General features: G+C 45.7%; 1 protein-coding gene across 11 annotated transcripts in view; it reads left to right on the top strand.

The window, feature by feature from the left end:
* The window catches only part of DIXDC1 (DIX domain containing 1), a 104,069-nt gene that overhangs the window by 25,786 nt on the left and 55,387 nt on the right, over positions 1-22,896 (top strand). For 10 of the 11 annotated variants that reach the window (XR_012783980.1, XR_012783981.1, XM_075546591.1 and 7 more), the window contains 3 exons: positions 15,985-16,114; positions 18,806-18,931; positions 21,461-21,692. Coding sequence is in view for 9 of the 11 variants with exons in the window: in XM_075546591.1 (XP_075402706.1) it covers positions 15,985-16,114; positions 18,806-18,931; positions 21,461-21,692 (488 nt within the window). In the remaining 2 variants the exon portion in view is untranslated. The remainder of the gene's footprint in view (positions 1-15,984; positions 16,115-18,805; positions 18,932-21,460; positions 21,693-22,896) is intronic. The other variant, XM_075546596.1, reaches the window with a different exon arrangement.

Consider the following 22,896-nt stretch of genomic DNA (forward strand, 5'->3'; position numbering starts at 1 on the left):
AGTGCTGACCAGCTCTCTGGTTTCACTCGAAAGCCTATTTCCTTCCTCAGCCATTTTTGTGTCCTGGGCTGCCTCTCTCATGCACCATAAAAGCCCGCTGCTTTTCTTGTTTGCTTTTGTTTGCCAGCAGGGAGCAACTGTGCAGGCTTCTTGGGCGTTTCTGTACAGGAACAGTGGGTCCCACAGACAGCCCCAATCAGTGTTTTTGGAGCTTGGACCAAACAAGCCCCCACAGGAATTCTGTGTCACCATGACGGTCGGTTTTTACTCGTTTGTTTGGAAGGAAGGGCAGGTCCTAAAGAAAAATAGATAAACCAACAGTTGGCAGGCAGCAAGACAACTTTCAAGGTCTGGATTCCATGTAGCGTTGAAGAGTGGGGGTAGAAGTACTGTACTGAAAGAGTTAAAGAAAATAATTTTTAGTTCATTAAATTATTTTTATAAGACTACATATACAACAACATGTACCAACTGAAGATTTTATGAGGTGTGTTACACACACATCCATTGCTGTTGAGCTGATTCAACTCCTATAGACCCCACAAGACAGAGTAGAACTTCCCCAGAGCGCCCCCTAGGAGATAATCTTTGCGAAAGCAGGCTGCATGCAACATCTTTCTCTCGGAACCACGGGTGGGTTCGGAATACCAGCTTTTTGGTTAGCAGCCAAGCACTTAACTACTGCGCCCCCAGGTCTCCTTTCAGATGTCTAGTTTAACGATACCAGCCACATTAACCATGTCATACGACTATCACCCAAAACTGCAGCCTTCCCATCATATCCTGGGAGAGTCTTAGCTCAAAATGTAGGGTTCTTTGGAGCATTATGGAGGAAACTGGTTGCTAAGGCCTTCGCAACAAAGCACTTCTTGTGACCACTACTGCTTCCACAATGTGACCGGAGTGTCCCTCCAAACCCATAGTCATCACGTCGATTGATTGTGGATCCTAATGACCTTACAGCCCTCAGTGGAACTCCGTCTGTGGATGTCCCAGACTGTAAATCATGACAAGGGTAGACACTCATCTTTGTCACCAGGGTGACAAAGTCTCCGATGTGATTAGCAGCTCAGTACATCCACCGGGGCTCTTTGGCAGTGCTTGTTGCTATGTCAACTTTTCCTTTCCCGATAGAGTTGCTATGAGTCAGAATGAACTCGGTGGCCATGAGTTTTGTTTTTTTCAGGCCTGACTCACGAGATGATCATACCCAACCCCCTCCAGGTTCTAAGCTGCCCCTTTAGGCTGGCAATCTTGTAGGCCCCGTGGGGTAGGTTGGTTGGACTTGGCAAGTGCTGGCCTTCTTGTTTGTAGTGTGGTTGAAAGTCACAGGAATTCAACTTGAACTAGCAGTAAAGGTAAAAACAAATAAACCCACTGCCTTCGAGCCAGTTCTGACTCATGGACGCCCCAGGAGGTAGAGGACGGCCCCGTGCAGCCTCCAAGGTTCTGTGGCTTTGCCAAGGCTAACAGACGCGGACTATGGCACTGGCTCTCGCCAGGAGAGGCAGAAATCGGCATTTACTAACTCTCAGAATCCTAGGAACCACTGCAAGACCAAACCAGGGGAAATGAGAACCACGAACTCCAGCACTGACAGGGTCCTGCAGTCCGCTTTCTCCGGGTGGTTCGAGTCCCGTTCTCTATAGGTTCTTTCTCTCTCGGGACAGCACGGCTCATGGCATCGTCGGAGCTTTCTGTCTTAACAGTTTGGGCTCTAGTCAGGCCGAATCTACCTCTGCGTGATGGTTCAAAACATGCCAGCCTGAGCTTGACCTATTAACTGACCATTGGAGGGGGAGGGGGAGATACAATACCGGCCTGGTCACAGGCCCACCACTGTATGGGCCACGGGGGCATGTTCCCACTGAGGAGGGAAACAGGGTCAACTGGGCAGCCTCCCCAAGAGCTGGTGGATAGGTTTCCCCTGAGAGTCTGAATCTGCTCATGGTTGCACTGTGGGTCTCCAGCTACTGTTACAGACAACCCGAGAAGTAAAAAATTTTTTAAAGAAAGAAATAGGCCAAGAACTCGGGGTATGTTCAAGAAATATTCTTTTATTCACATATTTCAATTTGGTCAAACCCGATCTATCTTGTCTTCACTGAGTCATGGACTTTTAAAATGGTAGTGCCAGAAGAAACCCCGGTGAGGTCTTTTTGATTTTGACAGCTTAAACTCCACACATTCCTGAAGTCATCTTAAACCCAAAGGATAGTCTAGATGAGGGAAGAATGCCTGCCTTGCACGTGACGCTCCTTTACAATTTATCTAGTGACAGCAGCAACCAAAAGATTCCATAGGCGCTTCCAGGGAGGTTCATGCTAGTGAGGGGCAAGGAGTTTGAGCCTGATTACACAACTGGATAACTGCACTCACGGTCACTCACTCAGCTCTTCCTGCACAGGCTGGAATTTGCGTATGCATTTTGTGGTGCATATTCTCATGGCAAAGACCATGGCAAAGCTGTGTTCTTTAAAACAATGTTAAAAGACCGTAAGCCAGTGGTCCTCATGTTGTGGTGACCCCCCCCCCCGCAACCATAAAATTATTTTCATTGCTACTTCATCACTGTCATTTTGCTACAGTTATGAATCAGGTGAGCCCTGTGAAAGGGTTGCAGTTACTTTGACAGGGGTTGGGTAGAGGTTTCAGGTGGAGAAGGAGAGTGAATGAACTGGGCTGTCGATCCCCCACTCGGACCTGAACCTTCCCAGGTTAGCTTTTCTTCATTTTATATATCTGGCGTTCACCCATTTTTACTTTGAAAGAAGCTTTTTGAGAGAAAAGAAATAAATAAAAAAAAACTACTAGCCTGCCCCGCATAGAGGAATGGCCTTGTGAAAAAACTTGGTGTTTTATCTGCTGCAGAAGTAGGAACTCCAGAAAACTCTTCCAACCCAAACAGCAGATGATCTCAGGGCCTGGGCTTGCACCCCAAGCTCCTTCTAAGATAAACATCTTTGAGGGGAAGTGAAGGGATGACTGCCCTCGGGAATGTCTACCTTGTCCTGCAAATTAAAAAAAAAATTCTTTTCAGGGCCAGCCATGAGCATCGACAACAGGAGCAGGGTCTTGTCTGCTCCTTGTCTCAGGTCAGAGGGGAGGCAAGCTCAGGCTTCGTTTAGTGGCTGGTTCCCCAGAGTGGATTTACAGCGAGGGGCAGAAGTCTAAAGCCTGTGTAGCCCTGAGCCTGTGTGTCGATTGTTGGCATACTGATCACCCCATTAGGTGCCAGTGAACAGACAGATCCTTGTCCACACGAAGACGACAGAGCAGTGGCATGACAAAGGCGTTTCTTCAGCTGAACTTTTCTTTGCCCACAATTGAAGCAATGCTTGTCCTTTGTTGTGGTGTTGGTTGTTTAACTGCATGAATCTGAGCACAATAGCCAATGTCGTCCTCAGCACATTAATCCCGACCACCAAGGTCGGGCAGATTTTAAGATTCAGGTGATGACCACCTGACTTCTCAGTTCCTTGACCATTCCCACTTTAACAAGTGTCACCCCCTTTGCTGCTTCCAGGAGCCCCGGTGGCATAATGGGTTCCGGATTGGGTGATTATGTGCAAGATGAGCAGTCTGAACCCCCTAGCTGCTCCAAGAGAGCAAGATGAGGCTGTCTGCTTCACAAATATTTAGTCTCAAAAGCCCCTATATAGAGGTCTGTGATATTGACTCAATGGCAATGAGTTTGGTTTTTATTTTTGGCCACTTCCATAAGGCCTCATATTGACGATGTATTCTGGGATAACTGTTCCTATCCCTGAAATGCGGAACTTTGAAACTCCATTCCTGCTCTAAACTTCAATTTTCATACTTTGACATTCCCATTAAACTTTCTAAAACCCTGAGCCTGATTTTTATGTAGCACTGGACCGTAATAGTCACTCTTCTTAATAGTCACTCTTCCCTCAACACCCCGTGATACCTTCTTCTGATCCAGCTTCTCTCCCTACGATTGCAGGTTCTAATAGAATTTTCTGTTGTAATTGTTCATGTCACTGCATTTGTCCCTTTCATGTTGACAGTCCAGCATCTGCCTGGAGCCTTCTTTTCTCTCATCATCTGTTTTGTGTGTGTGTGTGTGTGTGTGTGTGTGTGTGTGTTGTGGAAATAATATTTCCTTTGGCATAAGATATAATGGGCTCATCTCCTAGCCTTACCATTTATCAAAACTCTCATCCCGAACTATTTTCCCACAGGGAAAATGGGGCTATCAATATCTGTTTCAATGACCGGAGGAGGCTGCAAAGAGAGAATTATATAGAGGGCCTCGTTTGATTGTTGCTGTTAGTTGCCATCAAGTTGGTTTTGACTCACAGTGATCCTGTGTACAACAGCTTGAAACACCACCCAGTCCTGCACCATCTTCCCAACTGTTGTTAGGTTTGAGCCCATTGTTGCAGCCACTATGTCAATTCATCTTGTCGAGGATCTTCATGTTTTTCACTGACCCTCTACCAAGCATGATGTTCTTCTCCAGGGACTGGTCTCTCCTGACAGCATGTCCAAAGTATACGAGACAAAATCTCATCATCCTTCCCTCTAAGGAATATTCTGGCTTACTTCTTCCAAGACAGATTTACTTGCCCTTTGGCAGTCCACAGTAATTTCAATATCATTCACCAGTACCCTCATTCAAATGCACTGATTCTTCTTCAGTCTTCCTTAGTCAGTGCCCAACTTCCCTATGCATAGGAGGTCATTGAAAATATCTTGACTTACGTCAGGCACAACTTAGCCCTCAAAGTAAAAGCCTTGCTTTTCAACACTTTAAGGAAGCCGTGTGCAGCAGATTTACCTAATGTAATGAGTCTTTTGATCTCTTGACTGCTGCTTCCATGAGCATTCACTGTGGATCCAAGGAAGACGAAATACTTGACGATTACACCATTTTCTCCATTTTTCATGATATTTGTTACCTAATGGTCCAGTTGTGAGGATTTTGGTTTTCTTTACATTAAATTGTCATTCATACTGAAGGCTGCAATCGTTGATCGTCATCAGCAAGTGCTTCGGTTTCAGCAAGCAAGGTTGCGTCATCTGCGTATCACAGGTTATTCATAAGCCTTCCTCCAATCCCAAAGCTGCATTCTCCCTATAACCCAGGTTCTCGGATGCTTTGCTCAGCAAACAGAGTGCACGAGGATGGGGATGGGGTACACCCCGATGCACACCTTCCCTGATCCAGTGGTTGACAGCACTGACCACGATGCCTACGCAGTCCTTTGGTCTTCTCTTCCCCGCAGTGCGCTCGGCTCGTGGAGCAGGACTGACCCTCTGAAGATCCGGGCATCCCTCAGATTCCTCTTCCAACGCTGCCTCTTCATATGGTCTCTGTTTTACTTAAGGCATCATGGTCATTCAAACATCTTTTTTGGACCCTCTTTCTGTCACTGTCTACATCTTCGCAGTCCCCCTGGCCTGTTCCTGAGTTTGCCCGTTCTGTTGGCATTGGTCCCACTGTGACGGCTTCATTTCAGGCCTTTCTCTTCTGTCACCTGAACTGGTGCCTGACTGCCTCACAGGTTTCCCCAGATCTGGAAGGTGTACCGTATTCTACTGTGTGCAGGGTGAGGTCTCCAAGATGTCTTGCTTTCCTGTTTTAAACTCTCCGCGCTCGCCTGTTGAAGGGGTCCCATTGTAAGTCTCAAGTGCTGGTGCGTCTTTTGCTCTCTTGTCACCTCATCGTCATTACCAGACACTGGCAGCTCTGCCCCCACTCTAAGTGCTCTTTCAGGACACCACACGGGTCCTTGACTCCTCCTCCTTCTCACACCTCTGCTAAGAATGTCCTTCCCTTTTCCAGTTGGCAAAAATCCTTAGAGAACCAACCCTATGTCTCTTCCTGCCATGCCCCCTCCCTGATCCCCATATCTATCTCTCCACCTTGTTGCTCCTTCTCTGCATTTTTATAACATCTCTCCATGGTAGCATTTATCACTTTGTATCATATTTTTACATTCCTAGAAACTCTGGTCTTGGCACAATACTTTGGCAAAGAAGCGGGAGTCAAGAAGTGTTGGTTGATTTGAATGAACGAGTAGTTTGAATGATAGGTTCTCGAAGGATCTCAAGAGACTGACTCTAACACACTGAAATTTATTAAAAGTAACTGTGATAAAGAAAAACAACTTTACAAGTACAAAGATGGGTGAGATGTGGTTTAACAGCAGAATGTGCTAAAAATTACTTAGAGGCTTTGGTTGATTGCTTAGTGTGAGTCAACCACGTAGAAAGGAACCAAAAGAAAAAGCAAAACAAAAATAATGTGACATACCTTGAATCAGGAAGCTAACTATGTGGTTTCATATATGTAGGCATGGTTCTGGGTATCACATTAAGACAAGAATAGCAATCACTCAGCAAATCAATCCATATTTTTGAGATTAAAAATATTTCCAAAACTGACAAACCACCAGTTAACTTGATCAAGAAGAATAAGAGAGAAAGCCCAAGTATAAAACTAAGAAATGATATAGACAAAGTAACAATGGGGATAATTTTGTTATTTTTTTTAATTACAAGAGACTTTGTAGTTGTCTATCCAAATACATTTGCAAGCCATGATGCAATGAATACTTTCCTCAGGAAATAAAGATTAGCAAAATTGATCTCATTCGAGGTAGCGAGTTTACATGAAACAGTTTGATAAAAGTGAAATAGAGAAACTTATTAAGGAACCACTCCTCAGAATGAAAGCACCAGACCCTGTTATTTCACAGGGGAGTTCTAGGGAACTTTCTAAGGAGTATTGGACAGTCCCAATACTCTCTAATTTGTTCCAGAGCATTGAAAGTAAATGAAAGCTCACAATTACTTTTATGGAACAAGTATAACATTAGAAACTAAACATGATAAAACCAAATTCCTCTGTCACCAAGTTGATTCTGACTCATAGAAATCTTATTGGACTTACTGTGCTTGTTCAGCAAATCTTTTTTAAAAAATATAATTTCATTTACTTGTTGAGAAAATACTCTGCAAAACATACACGAATTAAGTACTTTCTATACATACCATTTAGTAGCGTTGATTATATTCTTAGAGTGGTATAACAATTCTTGCCCTCCTTTTCCATTTGTTCCTCCCTTATTAACCTAAATTCTGTGTCCCTAAGGTTCCTATCTAATCTATTTGATCAGATAAATGTAAAATTTCAAAAGAGCATGATCACGGTAGGCAAGTTTTATTATTAGTTAAGCTATGTTTTCTCTAGTCTCAACTGGCCCAGTCAGTCTGGACTTTTATTTTTTAAGAATTTGGGTTTTGTTCCACCTTTTTCTCCTGTTACCAGGCTCTCTCTTCTGTGACCATGATCAGAGCTGTTGATGGTGGTAGCAGGGCACTATCTAGTTCTTTTGGTCTCAGTAGAGCAGGTGAAGATTCCTGCCAGCTGTTATCCAGTAGACTACTTTCTTCTTTGAGATTTCATTCTCCTTCTTTCTCTTGGTTTTGGTGAGTAGAGAACAACAGTTGTGTGTCACCTGGCTGTTCTGTTTGGAAGTTCTGAAGACTTCAGGTGCTAGTGACCTCACTAAGATGTAAAACATGAATTTTGTGAACAATATTATGCCACTTGACTGAGTTGTACCATGAAACTAAAGTCTTCAAATCCAGAAAAACCAACCTCATAAGGTATCTGGTTATGTCTGAGAAGTCTTTGCATCTACATCCTCTAAAAATATGTATATCCTTACCCCTCAGATCTAAATATTGGTCTGAGTGGCTGACAAAGGGAGGAAAAGTAAAACTGAAGTGGACTTGAGTCTTCAGTGTCATACAAGTTCACTCGAAACAAACAAAAAATATATGTACATGCACATAACTATACACATACACATAGATGCTACCTTCTGTCCACATATATGTGCACATGTGTATCTGCCTATGCTGATACACATCCATATGTGACCATATACTAATTTTTTGGTTCTTACCCATGGGAGCTTCTAAAAGTTCAAGGATAAACGAAATGAACAGATAATGGAGTTTTCCCATGAACCTTTAGAAGCCCCCTTGGATATGTCATATACTTGAGCACAAACATTCTTTTTCTCTTGTAGGCTTTCGTAGCATCATTGACTTTGGCGAAGCTGTGCTCATTACACTCATATTTAATGCTCCTCTTCCCATCACCAAAAATAACAAGAAACTATAATGTAGCGTGTGATGTCCTACCTCATCGGTGGTAGCTATCAATGAACGTTGGTCTCTGTGTATATATGTCTGTTCTTATAAAAGTAGGACTCAGCTGTAATCTTTACAGGAGCATATTGCCAGGTGTTTTCTTCTGCACAGCAGCTGGTGGGCGTGGACTCCCATCCTTGTGATTTACAGCAGAGCGCTTGACCATTGCAGCACCAGCGCTCCTTGAAAAGGAAGCTTCGGAGTGGTATTCCCTGCTCTGTTTGTGTGCACAGGGTGATCTGGGAGTGGAAGCGGGTGAGGGAAGGAAGGAAAGAAAAAGAGAAGAGGAACATCTTCACTTTATGTAAGAAATTGTTCACCTTGGTTCACGTCTCTTAATGAACTTGAGAGCATTTAAGGAATAGTGATTCCTGAGCCGGGCCCAGACAGCATCCATGGTCAACAAGTAAGTTCTGACTCCTATCAACCCTGTAGGACAAGGCAGAACTGCTTCTTAGGGTTTCTGAGACTGTAAATCTTTATGGGAGTAAGCAGCCTCATTTTTTTTCTCTAAAGCCTCTGGTAGGTTTGAACTGTGGCTCTTGCAGTTAGCAACCAATTTTTAAAAAATTAATCATTTAATTGGAGGCTCTTACAGCTCTTATCACAATCCATACGTCAATGGTATCAAGCACATCTGTACATATGTTGCCATTATCATCATTTCCAGAACACGTTCTTTCTACTTGAGCCCTTGGTGTCAGCTCCCTCCCCCACCCTTCCACCCTCTAGAACCCCTGATAATTTATTAATTTTTTAAAATTTTAAATGTTCATATTTTCCACCATCCACTGTCTCCCTTCACCCACGTTGCTATTGTTCATACCCCTGGGTGGGGTGTGTGTGTGGGGGGGAGTGCTGTACATCGATCATTGCAATTGGTTCCCCCTTTCTCCCACTTCTTCCCCACCTTCCCCCTATCCTCATGGCATTGCTACTCCCATTATTGGTCCTGAGGGACCAATGATCTGTCCTGGATTCTCTGTGTTGAGAGCTCTTAACTGTACCAGTGTACCTGCTCCGGTCTAGCCAGATTTGTAAGCTAGAACTGGGGTCATGGTAGTGGGGGTGCTGGGAGAACATTAAAGAATTAGCGGAATGCTGTGTGTTTCATGAGTGCTCTACGGCAGCCAGCTTAGCTTGTCCCTTTCTTGTGACCCTTCTGTGAGGGGATGTCCACTTGTCTACAGATGGGCTTTGGGTCTCCACACTGACCCCCTTGCTCGCGTTGAAATGCTTGTTTGCTTTGGGTCTTCTGATACCTGATCCATCGACACCTTGTGATCACACAGGTTGGTGTGCTTCTTTCATGTGGGCTTGGTTGCTTCCTTGCTAGATGGCTGCTTGTTTAACTTCAAGCATTTAAGACCTCAGACACTATATCTTGTAATAGCTGTTCAAGGTCAGCTTACTTCACCGCATTAGCTTATGCACTTATTTTGTCTTCAGCTATCTTGTCAGAAAGGTGACAGGCACAGAATGCCAGGTTATTAGCACAAAGTGTTCTTGTGTTGAGGGAGGCCTAATGTCCGTCGGCTATCTTAATACTTAACCTGTAAATATATGTACATAGACCTATATCCCTATTGTTATATATTAATATATTTACATATGTACATGTCTCTATAAATGTCCTTTGGCTCCTAGTTTTTCCTTTTAATTCCTCTTGTCCCACTATCATGTTTGACCTCCATTCGGCTCTCTGTACTTCCTCTCGGCTACATTGCACTTGATTGAACCCCACCAGGCATTCTATGCCCTCCTCGCCATCAATGTTAGATCTCTTGTTGTTCCCTTGTCCCTAGGTTTGTTGGTTCCCCACTCTGTTTCCTCCACCTCCTCCTCTCCCTCCCCTGTCCCTCCCGGAACTGTGGGTCTTGTGTTTGCTCCTTGGGATTATTTATCCTGCCTGTCTTATATAGATAGACATGAAAAAGAAGAGAGAAAAAAAAGGGAATCAATAGTCCCAGATCTGTTTGCTGACCCTTATGAATGTTTTCTGATCAGTTCTGATGCAGTGCCAAGCCCTGCCCCCTGAATCTGAAGTCTACTTTCAGAATTCCTCAGGGGCTTGTTGCTTTGCTCCCCTGGCTGCTTCATGTTACACCCTGGTGTCAGGGAGTCATACCAGGTACAATTCCCACACTGCATCTCTGTGGGTCAGTAAGGGGACGTCATGTCTTGTGGTGGGGCCTAACTTACGGTCCTCTTTGTGCATTAGCAGCCAAATTCTTAGCCCATTGTGCCACCAAACTCCTTGGCCCGAGCATTTGTTTGTTTGTTTGGTCTTTCCAGACTTCCCAAGTAACTCTTGTGGGTAATCAGAGTTGAGAACACTTTGGTTGAGGAAACTGGACTGTACGGCTAGGACATGACTCAAGGCTGTTCCACATGAATCGTTTGGGAGAGCTTGGGAAATAAAGTCTATTTGAGTTCTGCCCCTTGGAGCAGTGGTTCTCAACCTTGCTAATGCCGCGACCCTTTAATACCAGTGGTTCTCAACCTTCCTAATGCCGTGACCCTTTAATACAATTCTTCATGCTGTGGTGACTCCCAACCATTAAGTTATTTTCTTTTTCTTTTTAAATCATTTTATTAGGGGCTCATACAATTCTTAGCATAATCCATACATACATCAATTGTGTAAAGCACATCTGTATATTCTTTGCCCTCATCATTCTCAAACATTTGCTCTCCACTTAAGTCCCTGGCATCAGCTCCTCATTTTTTCCCCTCCCTCCTCGCTCCCCCCTCGCTCACGAACCCTTGATAATTTATAAATTATTATTTTGTCATATCTTGCCCTGTCCGATATCTCCCTTCACCCACTTTTCTGTTGTCTGTCCCCCAGGGAGGAGGTTAAACGTAGATCCTTGTAATCGGTCCCCCCTTTCTAACCCACCCTCCCATTACCCTTCCAGTATCGCCACTCACACTACTGGTCCTGAAGGGATCATCCGTCCTGGATTCCCTGTGTTTCCAGTTCCTATCTGTACCAGTGTACATCCTCTGGTCTAGCCAGACTTGCAAGGTAGAATTGGGATCATGATAGTGGTGGTGGTAGGGGGAGGAAGCACTTAGGAACTAGAGGAAAGTTGTATTTTTCATTGTTGCTACATTGCACCCTGACTGGCTCGTTTCCTTTCCATAAAATTATTTTCATTGTTACTTCATAACTGTAATTTTACTACTGTTATGAATCATAATGTAAATATCTGACATGCAAGATATATTTTCATTGTTACACACTGAACACAATTAAACATAATTAAAGCATAGTGACTAATCACAAAACAATATGTAATTATATATTGTGAAATATTTATGTGTTTTCCGATGGTCTTAAGCGACCCCTGTGAAAGGATCATTCAACCCCCAAAGGGGTAGCAACCCATAGGTTGCGAACCGCTGTTTTAACAGTTCCTCATGTTGTGGTGACCCCCCTAACCATAAAATTATTTTCATTGCTACTTCATCACTGTCATTTTGCTACTGTTATGAATCGGGCAACCCCTGTGAAAGGGTCATTGGATCCCCAAAGGGGTCAGGGATCCACAGGTTGAGAACCACTGCCTTAAAGGGAATTTGGTATATTTGGTGGGTTTAGAGGTAAGGTTTTGAACCAATTCAAGATGGTTGTTATGGCCTATGGAAACAAGGGCAACATACCTGTTGGGTGGTAACCACAATCCATTGAGCTGTGGACTTTGATCTGAGGAGCAGATTGGCAGCGGTGCACCACTTACAGGCGCACTGAGTGTGCCACCATGACTATGTCCCTCAGTCGCCATCTTTGAGAGGAGTGCTGCCGTCAGTTTCCTACTCAGATATCAAAATCCAGCGGACAGAGATGTGGTAGCCATGCAGCACTTGCCGGTCCTTTGTTCCCTTCTGCCAGGACAGAACATTTTGAACTGGTTGGAGGCCCGGGTTCATTGTGAGATCTGCACAGACAGATTTTTGAGAAGTGTCCCTTGTGGACTTGGTGTGCAGCAAGGTTTGGGAGCAGTGGGTTGGGTTGGTGCTTGTCAAACATTAATGTTCATGTGAATGATGAGGGGGGCCGGGTGAAATGCAGCTTCTGCGCCTCTAAGTCTGCATTCTGACAGGTTCCCACATAGCGACCATGATGCTGGCCCAGGAGCCACCTTTCAGTGGTCAAGTCACTTTGTGTCGCGTATTATAGAGTGCTCTGTCATTGGGTGTGGTAGAAGGGGAATGGGGTAAACAAGGACTTTTCCAAGCCCAATTGTTTTAATAAGGTCATGCCAGCCTCCAAGCTGTATTTCTTTAGGCAAGAGTGCGCTGAAGTGGAAAGAGCATTCATTGACCTGAGAGTCAGACAGACCTGGATCCCATGTCCATCATGTCCTATCTGGTGACCTTGAATGAGTGAATTCAGCCTTTTTGAATCTTTGTTTTCAAACAGCAAAATAGATACAATACAATCTCCTCCACAGGTTAGCATTAGGGAAAATGTGTTTTAAGGTCCTAGTGTAGCCCTGGGCACAGAATAGGTATTGAGAAAAGTAGTGCTGTCTATTTTAATTTAAGCACTTAGCATCCTCCATTGTTGGCAGATCAGAGCTCCGACTGATATGCATGAGGTTAGTAACCCTTAGGAACCTCGGAGTCATTTGTGCATCAGAGATACTGACTTCCATTTCATAGCCGAGAGGAAGCGAGGGTTGCTGTTGTTGCTACTGTATTTCAGTGCGGTTTGTACGAAATAATCGTTGTTCCATTAATTGAATACCACTCTGTAGTTGCCAAAAAAAAAAAAAAAAGTTGGAGCTGTTTTGTTGGCATTCTAAATGCTTCTATTACAGGTTTTTTAATTGAAATTTTTTCTGCTTATTGTCTGCCCCTGCATTCTTAGCCTTTGCAGTCACCTTACATTTGAACCTGAAAAAAGCAAACAAAAAACAAACAAACAAATCTGAACCTGATGAAATGTGACAAAGGAATCTTTGACCCAAACTAACGTCCAATCGAATCATCTGGACGGTTGTGCTCCTGACCCGTACTGCATTCAGATAGGCATGTTTCCGAGCTCCCCGTCCTTTTGCCCCCTTTCCTCCTTCACGATGCCTCCCCGAAGCCTCACATTGGACTAGTGGTCTCTTAGCACCTTCTGTCACACGTCTTAGGATTTATTGTATCCAGCCTGCCAGCAACTCCTCCTCTTTCTCTCCTCATTGTGTGTTTCTTGAAGGCATAGGGCTTTCAGCAGCCCCACCGCTACTCATTTGTTGGTAAATAAATTATTGCAGAACTGATTTTATGATACAGGAAGTCCTCAAAGAGTGAGAATCAGAGCTCTGCGTGCATGTGCGTGTGTGTGTGTGTGTGTGTGTGTGGTGTGAGGGAAGGGGTTAGCATGGGCTTCCTGGAGCTGGTGATGCTTAAGCTGAGGCTTCAGAAGAGATGGTGGGTCGGAGGTGGTATCCCGTGGTAACATTCTGGGAACTAAGTGAAGAGCTGTGTTCTGATAAAGCGAGAGAGGAAGCAAGGGCTTATGGGCGAAAGACTTGAATGGCAGCCAAGGAGATTGGGTTTTGTCTCGAGAAGAATGGAGCCATTGAAGGGTTTTAAGCAGAAAATCTGTGAAGGTAGATTGAAGGCTCATATTAGATTCAAGGAGATTGGCTAGAAGTTTTATATACCAAGCAGGTAATCAGATCCCAACTGTGACTGTCAATGCCTTTTCTGTTTAAACTCCTTCCCTGCAGACCGGAGTGCTCTTTGCCTGACCTGCCTTAGGCAGTGACTGTATCGCAGAAGGTGGCTTTGAAGCATTACCTACTTCAGTCTGCCTCGGGGGACATGTGTCTGGCCCGTGAGGCAGAAGGAATAAATTGGACAATAGGAAGCCGTGAATAAATATTGGGACATTTCCTGGGTTTCAGTGCCAGATTTAGGAGCCCTGGTGGTAGAGTGGTTACAAGTTGGGCTGAGATCCGTCCACATGGTCGGCAGTTTGAAGCCACCAGCAGCAATTCGGAAGAAACACTGGGCTATTACTCCCATAAGCAGCTCCGGTCTCAGAAGCCCACAGTGGGTCACTGTGAGTCAGCATCGACTCATCGATGGCAGCAAGTTTTCTAGTTTGGTCGCAGACTTGCTATGCTCTAGCTATGGGGACACTGGAGAAGGACAAGAGGGCATTAAGAAAGAAGTCTGTGGAAAGATTCTATTAGCTTTTCATTTTCCATGAACTTTTTGAAGCCTCCCGGCATGTAACCTCTTTGTGCCTCATCCATAAAAGGGGAGATGACCCCAACCTTTCCATGCCTCTGTGAGAACCAAATTAGATGCTGATGAAAACAATGACGACCATTTAGCAAGCATCACTTCTGCGTCAGACTGTGTGAGGGACACTCACTGACTCATTAAAGTAGGTATGACCCACCACCAATAGGGTTCATGGCAGGTCCTCAGTAAATGTCACCTCCTCTGCTCATTGCACTTGCTACATTCGGCCAGTAGCCAGCAGGTGATTTGCCTGATCCAGTCTTCCAAACAACTTTACTTATTCCCACAAATCGACGGAGAAAGGAATAGCGATTTAGGCTCAAAAAGCAACCAACTAATGGTGATGGTTGTTGTAGGTGGGTCAGTCAACTCTGTGTGACTGGCATCTGTGCAGGAGCACATTCCCAGGTTTGTCTCCCACGGAGCCTCTTCGGTTGGTTTGAACCACCCACTGTTTGCTTAGTAGCCAAGGGTGTAACCAATGGGTCACCAGGTCAGATGACTGAATCCTTATGCAATAATTACCATCATCAATCCCTGAAGGGAGTACCTGTGGCTTAGGAATCAACTGTCCGTTCACCAAATTATCATGTCATATAGTTGGCCCTTGAGCTTCATTTTTAGGTTGAGTGTCCAGGATTTCTACAGAAATCAGGCAAAACGACTGCCTAGATGGTGACAGCTTTCATGTCCTAGTTTGAAACTTCGTGTCCACCTTCGGACCAAATCCTCAGAAAAAAAGACCTGAATTTGAACTCCCCTTAGTGACCAACATCGTGTCTCGTGTTGACTGAGGGCTGGGGTGAGTTATATGCCCTGTCGAGGCCTCACAGAGTCGGATGTGATCCTGAGCCTTCGATTCATCTGAAAAGAAATGAAAATGCCTCCTAGTTTCAGAGTCTTTGTCCTTTTTGGGTAGGTCTTAGGTAACTCAGAATCTCTTTGACAACTTAAAGCACGGATTAAGCCTAACTCTGTATTAATCCCAGGATTATGGGCTCAGAAGAATAAGTCTTGGGTTGACTCTGAGATCATTTCACTTCTATCTCGGTCCACAGAAAGCAGCTCTGCAGAGGGGATTTGGGTTATTGTTTACTCCTGGTTCCCAAAGACCAATTCTTATGAATACCACAGCCCACAGTGCACGTGGTTCACAAGGGGTTCTTTCTGACAAGCAGGGTGGGTCAATGACAGCAGTGATTAGACTCAAATTTAGCAGGTTCTGGGCCCAACCCTTATCCCCAGTCAACAGAATGTGATTCCAGGAAAACAGGAGTCATAGTCATTACATGTTCACCTGCCAATAACCTCTGACCAAAAGACCAAGGCAGAGGTTAGTCTATCCCATGCAATTAGCATGAAACTGGGGAATTTGGGGACATGCTACCGAATTTCTTTTTCTTTCCTTAAACTCTCCTTCTCTCTCTGGGTATAGATTTTCCAGCGTTGCCCCATCTCAAGGGCTGCCTTAGAGGGTGCCGGGTAGGGGATCTGACTAACTCGAGCTTTCCTTTATTTCAACCTTACATTTTCCAGCAACAGCTGCAGGCATATGTGGCCTGGGTGAATGCACAGCTGAAGAAGAGGCCGGCGGTGAAGCCAGTGCAGGACCTGCGACAGGATCTCCGGGATGGAGTGGTCCTGGCCTACCTCATCGAGATCGTTGGTCAGTTGGCCCTAGGCTCTGATAGACCAGAACATGGCCACCCTTACCCTCCATAGGCACGTCACAGCAGGTGGTTCTTCTGTATAGTCTGTGGCAGCGGCAGTAGAGAGAGCCTGAGCATTGTTGCCAAGGTTCAGTCATTTCTTTATCAGTCAATAAATGGTGTGTGCCAGGCACTTTAGTCTGCTTGAGGACATGATGGTGAGCACACTTGGTGCTCCCAGGAACCTCCCAGTCTTCTGGAAAGACTGGAAAGGGAAGTCAGTTTCATTAGTGTACTGATCGTTTGATTGGAAACCCCACGGGCCAGTTTGACTCTGCAACATAGAGTCAGTGTGAGTTGGGATAACTTGATATATCTGTACACAATAGCAACAGGATACGCCAGACCACAGTGCTTCTCCAAAGGGCTCTTGCTCTTGAAGCCCTGGAGTCGTTGTTGATCTAGCTTATTAGATAGTACCTTAACTTGATCTCCAAGCATTTGCTCATAGCTCTGTTACCATTTCTCTCACTGAAAGGTAGTTATTTATGGTGATAAGGTATAGATGTCTCTTGTACATAAGGTTCTCTTTAAAAACAAACTCAGTGATTTAACTGGGGAATGATGTTATATATATCCAATTTTTCAAAAAGATGTTAGGAAAAAAACAAAACAGAACAAAAAAACCAAGCTCAGTGTCATCAACGCCCCCCATCTCCACAACCAAGTACTTGGCACATAATAAGTATTCAAACATGTGTTGATCAACTTGGGGTCCTTGAGGGATGTGGGGCTTCTGAGAGGCATGGAAGAAGCCAGGCTTGCAATAGGCAACTTATCTGTGAATATGCCATTAGGACATTCACGGAGTCACCAGAATATTGATTTATTGTCACAGCAGTAATTGTAACTGACATTTATTGAACACTTCCTACCCTATTTAATTAAGTAACACTTAATCATTATACCTTCAGGAGATAGGCAACATCATCCCCATTTTTAGAAAACAAAAGCTTCAAAAAGCGAACTTACACAAGTTCATTCATTTGTTCGTTCATCCATCAAACACTTAGTGTGTGTCAAGCATCACTCTAAATATGCTAGTTTGATTTTTGCTTGTTTGTTATATGGATACGACTCTTACTACTTTTGTGAAGTTTAAGGAGACTAAGCCACTCTTCAAGGTCACATAACTATTAGTGACAAAGCGGAGGTACAAACCTACATCTGCTTTAATTCCAAAGCCCAAGTTAAAATGTTCACTTATTCGCATAGATTACAGTTGGACTGGTTGAAAATCCAGAAGGTACAAAGAGGAGGAAACATTGTCCTGACTCCGTAGCTAGGTGCTTACAGGTGGCTGGTAGGCTTGAACCACTGTTAGAAGCCTTTCCTCCGAGCTCACTGGTTGGCTGTCTTGTTTCCTTTGCTACCTTTCCCTCTCCTTCCTGGCCTCTCTCTGTTGCCAGCCTCCAGGACCAGTCCTGCGCCTCTCCTTTGTATTCTATCCCCGAGTGCTTCTTTCCCAGTCCTCTCCCTTCAGCCCGAGTCTCAGACACACCTTGAGTCGCAGACGTACCTTATTCCTGTACCATCTCTACGTGAATGTCTGACACACAACTCCAGCTTCACACACCCTAACCCATGCTATAGACTGTATCCCCCACTAAGCTCCTTGGCCTCCAGGCCCTTTCATCTCAACCACAGCATACTGCCACTCACGGCCAGCTGATTCTCAGCACTACTCCGTCAACGCCAACCCTGACCACACGCTGTTGGTTTTCTATTTTAAAAAATAATAATACACTCGACAGCCTGTCTTCTTGGCCGCCCCCTTCCTCCACTCCAGCCCAAACCATTGTCTCTTCCTTGACTGTGTCGCTGTCCTTCTACTTCATCCCCGACTCTTCATTTTTAAAGTCTATGTCCACGCAGAGTCAGCTTTCAAATACATAAATCAGATCGTGGCATCTCCCTGCTTAAAACTCTCCATTGGCTTTCTATTACACTCAGAATAAAAGTCCAACTCTTTATGAGCCTAAGAAAGCCCTGCAGGACCTCCCCGCCACACCCCTTCCCGCCCCCCTTGCTTGCCTCGCTGGCTCTCCCAGGATTCAATTCCAGCCTCCCTGGGCTTGTCCCCGCTTTTCCTTGGGGAAGCCGAGTGCATCACCACCCTGGGGGCTTGCACCTGAAGTTCCTCAGCTGGAAAGCTTCCTCCTCAAATCCTGACAGCCTTCACTTTATTCCGCTCTCCCACGGGCCCTGCTCACTTTGCTGTTTCTCCTCCTAGCACTCAGCATGCCCAGAACCTGTCGGAAACACTGGCGTATGACCTTGCTCGCTATCTATCAGCCCTCTTGGGATGTGAACTAGCAAGAAGCTCGGCCTGTCTTGTTCACCACTGCTGGTCAGTGCCCGGCACGCAACGGGTGCTCCATGAATATTTGCTGAGTGAATCAGTGCACACACAGACCATGCATAGGCCCTGGTTGCACTGCAGATGCTGAAGGCTGCAAAGAGAGGCTTTCCTTTCCCTGGCCTCCATTTAACTCACACACACCAGGGCTTAACCCAATGACACATTTAGATACTATTCCAGTGCTCACCTCAAATGCCCCTCTCCTCTGTGTGCCCGGCGACTGTGAACTTTTGATGAGTTTCCTTCCCCGTAAGTTCAAACACCGTTTTCTCTCTTCTCCTCACAGCAGGCGAAAAGCTGAGTGGGGTCGAGCTGAGTCCCAGTAACCAACAGGAGATGAAAAGTAACGTGGAGAAAGTGCTGCAGTTTGTAGCCTCCAAAAAGATCCGCATGCACCAGACTTCTGCTAAAGGTCAGTAGCTCATCGCATTCAGCTTGCCGGCCTCAGAAAGGCTTCCATTGTGTGGTGGAGGGTTCTGGGTAGACGGGACTAGGACAAGTCCCATGGCCGCCTGTCATTTCTCCATCCAGTCCGTGAGTGATTGTCTGGGGGGATCTGAGTGCTCTGGAAAGTGGGGTGGAGAGCGACATTCTTTCTTCATTTCCACTGGTTTCAGGTCGGCTCCCAGTGTGGGGAGGAAAATGAATGGCAAGAGAAGACATTACACAGTTGGGATATTAATTTTAGAACGTCTTACTGAAGTTATAAAAAATGAGGATAATATATTTTCAAGTTCCGTTGGTTTCAAAATTGAGTAGGATTATTTCTTAACCTTCATAGCCTACATTTTTTTCTATCCCATTTTCCAGAAGGAACATATTTTTAGAACATTTTTGGGAGACCACAGGACATTTCAGGCAGGATGAACGGGGCCCTGTGACCTCTGCCCAGGGTGTGTCCTATAGCCACATTGCTAGTCTGGCGTGAGTTGGCCACTTTGAGCCCGGGTCGCCGGGCTCCCTGCTCCTGCTGCAGCTTTTGTTTCTGGGCATTGCCCAGCAAGTCTGATGAAAACGGGAGCAGGAGGCAGCCCTCCCCTCACGTGGGACTATTCATGTTTTCTGTGTTGGCGTCACTCAGATACCGACCATTGGCAGTACCCTGTAAAAGGTATCCAACACTCCTTTCCCTAGCCTTGTCTATTAAAAAAAAACCCAAAACACGCAACCATGAAACAGAAAAAGAAAAACAAATTTACCTGTTTCCTGACATGAATTCTCACCAGACCTGTCACATTGCTTTCTGCCTGCATCCCTTGTTTTTTCTTGGGCAACACGTAAAGGTCCTGGGTAGCTCTGATCTGGCCCCTTGTGGAGCAGGCCCCGGGAAGCCGGCTCTTCCGAGAGGACGTTGCCATTCTGGACATCACTTCTCTTTACCTAGAGAAGTCCAGCAGCCTCCTGACAGCCCTACTGGGTGTGTCCACTTCTGCCCCCCCCCGCCCCCGGACCTGCTCTCTTCCCTGCGGCCAGCATGACCATTCTGCACATGCCACTTTGGGGTGGTGTGTGTGTGTGTGTGTGTGTGTGTGTATGAGATGCCCCTGAGGGAAAATTCCACTGTCCTTCATGTGACCTACCCTGCACCTTATGGCCTGAGAGCTAACTCATTCCTCTCTGGCCTTACCCTGCCCGTCTCCCCTCCACATCATGTTGTCGCTATGCTGAGCTTCTTTCAGCTGCTTAACTAAAGCACTGTGATGCATGTATTGTGAGCAACGTGGGTAATCTAAAAGTTCCCAGTGATCACATTCAGGAGTTCTGGTGGCACAGTGGTGACTCACTCTGGGGTCAGAGTTTAACTTCACCCGTGGCTCCTTGGGAGATAGACTGGTGACCTGCTCTCGCAGAGATTTCAGCTTAGGAAACCCCACATGGCAGTTCTGTTGTGTCCCATGGGAGGCAGAACGGTCTCAGGGACACCAAACACCACCAGCAGGAGAAAAGGGAAAGCACATCGATGGGATTAACTTTAATGAATCTTAAATATTGAAATACACTTGATGTATCTAAAAACTAGCATGATTGCGCCATGTGACCAAGATGAAAGGTTCTTAATGAGCTGGCCGCATGCTAGTTTTGGTATAAGTGAGGTCTAAATGCGGTACTTGGCCTTCATTTGTGTGTACTACATGGAGAGCACATCTCGATTTGGGCTGGCCATGTTTTTTGTTTTTAATCATTTTATTGGGGGCTCTTATCACAATCCATGCATAGATCCATTGTGTCAAGCACGTTTGCACATATGTTGCCATCATCATTTCCAAAACATTTTCGTTCTACTTGAGCCCTTGGCGGCCATGTGTTAAGGCTCAGTAGCAAAGCGTGGCCTGTAGCTACCACGTCGGACAGCACAACTCCAATCAATATAGCATGCTCCCACTCACCTGAGACCTTCGCACCTGCTGTTCCCTCTTCCCAGACTACTCTTTTTCCTCCTCTTCCCACTTCTGACGAACTGCTCTTCATCAATCACATCATGGGTCCCGGACTCACTTCCTCTAGGAATCCCTCCCTGAGCTCGCTAGATTAAGGTGACCAGATTTTAACATTGGTAAAATGGGACACCATTGATAAAACTCATATCCTGGTAAAATAGCCACATGGCAGCCAAAAACCGTATACCCTAACTTGTCGTGCATTCTTTCCAAAAATCAGGACTTTTTAAAAATGCCATGGGACACGGGACAAATTGTTAAAAATCGGGACTGTCCTGCCAAAAGCGGGACGTCTGGTCACCTTACTCTAGATGCCTGTACTCAGAGTCCCCAAAGAATCTTGGACTTCTTCCATGGTAAAATATTTTCTTGTGCCTTTTAATAGTACACCCCGCCCCCCGGGGAACAGAGTTTTGTGGGCACAGGAACCTTGGCTGCCTGGCCAACCGGTGTCACTAGCAAATGTGTACTAAGTAGACTGCCTGGTCCCTTCTGTCCCGCAGATATTGTGGAAGGCAACCTCAAGGCTATCATGAGGCTGGTGCTTGCCCTGGCAGCTCACTTCAAACCTGGCTCTAGCAGGATGGTGAGCCAAGGCCGGGACTCCAGCACCCCTCTGCAGAGCCACCAACCACACTGTGCCACAGCTGTGGCCCAGGGGGCAGCAGCTGCCCTGGCCGACGTGTGTCATGACATGTCCCGGTCAGGACGAGACGTCTTTCGGTACAGACAAAGGTAAGGGCAGAAAGCTGGAGGTGGGGAACTGGTCCCTCTCTCTGATGTTGCTGCTTGGAACCCACAGAGTGCACTAGGTGCCCCAGTAGCCTAGCACTGCAGCAACGCTCATCCGACAGAGGTGGAGAAGTCACTCCCAATGAGGAAACCTTTCGTTCTAGACTTGCTTCTCTTGTGAGCAGAATTGAAGGGAATAGGGCAATTTTCTACTCAGGTATCCACAATTTTAGATCTATGCCTTCGGCACAGTGTGCTTTCTTACCTGGGAGATAGATGCGCTGGGGCTGTGTTCTAACCCATTTGGAGAGCGCTACCCTGAAGAGAATGTGTCCTGAAGACTAGCCCTCCCACCCACCCTCAGCCCATGCCAGAAAGAGGGTTGTTTATCTGCTGAGCAAGAGCTGACCTGGGCTTGGCAGATGCTTGAAATTACCTGTTTTGGTGCCTATCTCCCCTACTGGTTTTTAAAATATGTAATTGATTGTATTCGAGGTTGCTGTGGCTATAAGGGGTGCTGTTGGGGCAGTGCCTAAAAGGCTGAGCTACCAAAAGGTAGCTCAAACCAAAAGGTTTGCCCTACAACCCATCAGACACTTTGTGGGAGAAAAATGTAGCAACACACCCACCCATAAAGAGGTATTCAAAAAAAGGAGGTATTCATATGTGGATTATGAGCCAATAAAAGTTTTTTTAAAAGATGTACCCTAAATACTCAGTGCCATTGGGTTGACTTTAACTCATTATGACCTTATCAAGCCCCCCCACCCTGCCCAAACGGATGCACTTCACTGAGTCAATTTCTACTCCTGGCAACAGAGTTTCCAAGATGGTAAATCTCTATGGGAGCAGACAGCCTCATCTTTCTCCCACAGAGTGGCTGGTGGGTTTGAACCACTGACCTTGTGGTTAGCAGCCTAACCCATAGTGCCAATAGGGCTCCCAGTGACCCTAGAGGACAGAGTAGAACTGCTTCCTAGAGTGGCTCAAAACTGTAAATCTTCACTGAAGCCAACTATCTCATCTTCCCCCTGTGGAGTGTCTGGTGGCCTCAAACTGCAGCCCTTTGGGCTGGCAGCCCAATGTGTGACCCTCAGTACCACCTGGCTCCTTAAAGATTACACACAGCCTTGAAAACCCAGTGGGGCAGCCACACTCTCTCCTTTTGGTTCACTGTGAGCCAGAACTGACCCCCCGGCAAACAGGG

This window comes from Tenrec ecaudatus, chromosome 4 (assembly GCF_050624435.1).
Source record: "Tenrec ecaudatus isolate mTenEca1 chromosome 4, mTenEca1.hap1, whole genome shotgun sequence".
Taxonomy (NCBI): domain Eukaryota; kingdom Metazoa; phylum Chordata; class Mammalia; order Afrosoricida; family Tenrecidae; genus Tenrec; species Tenrec ecaudatus.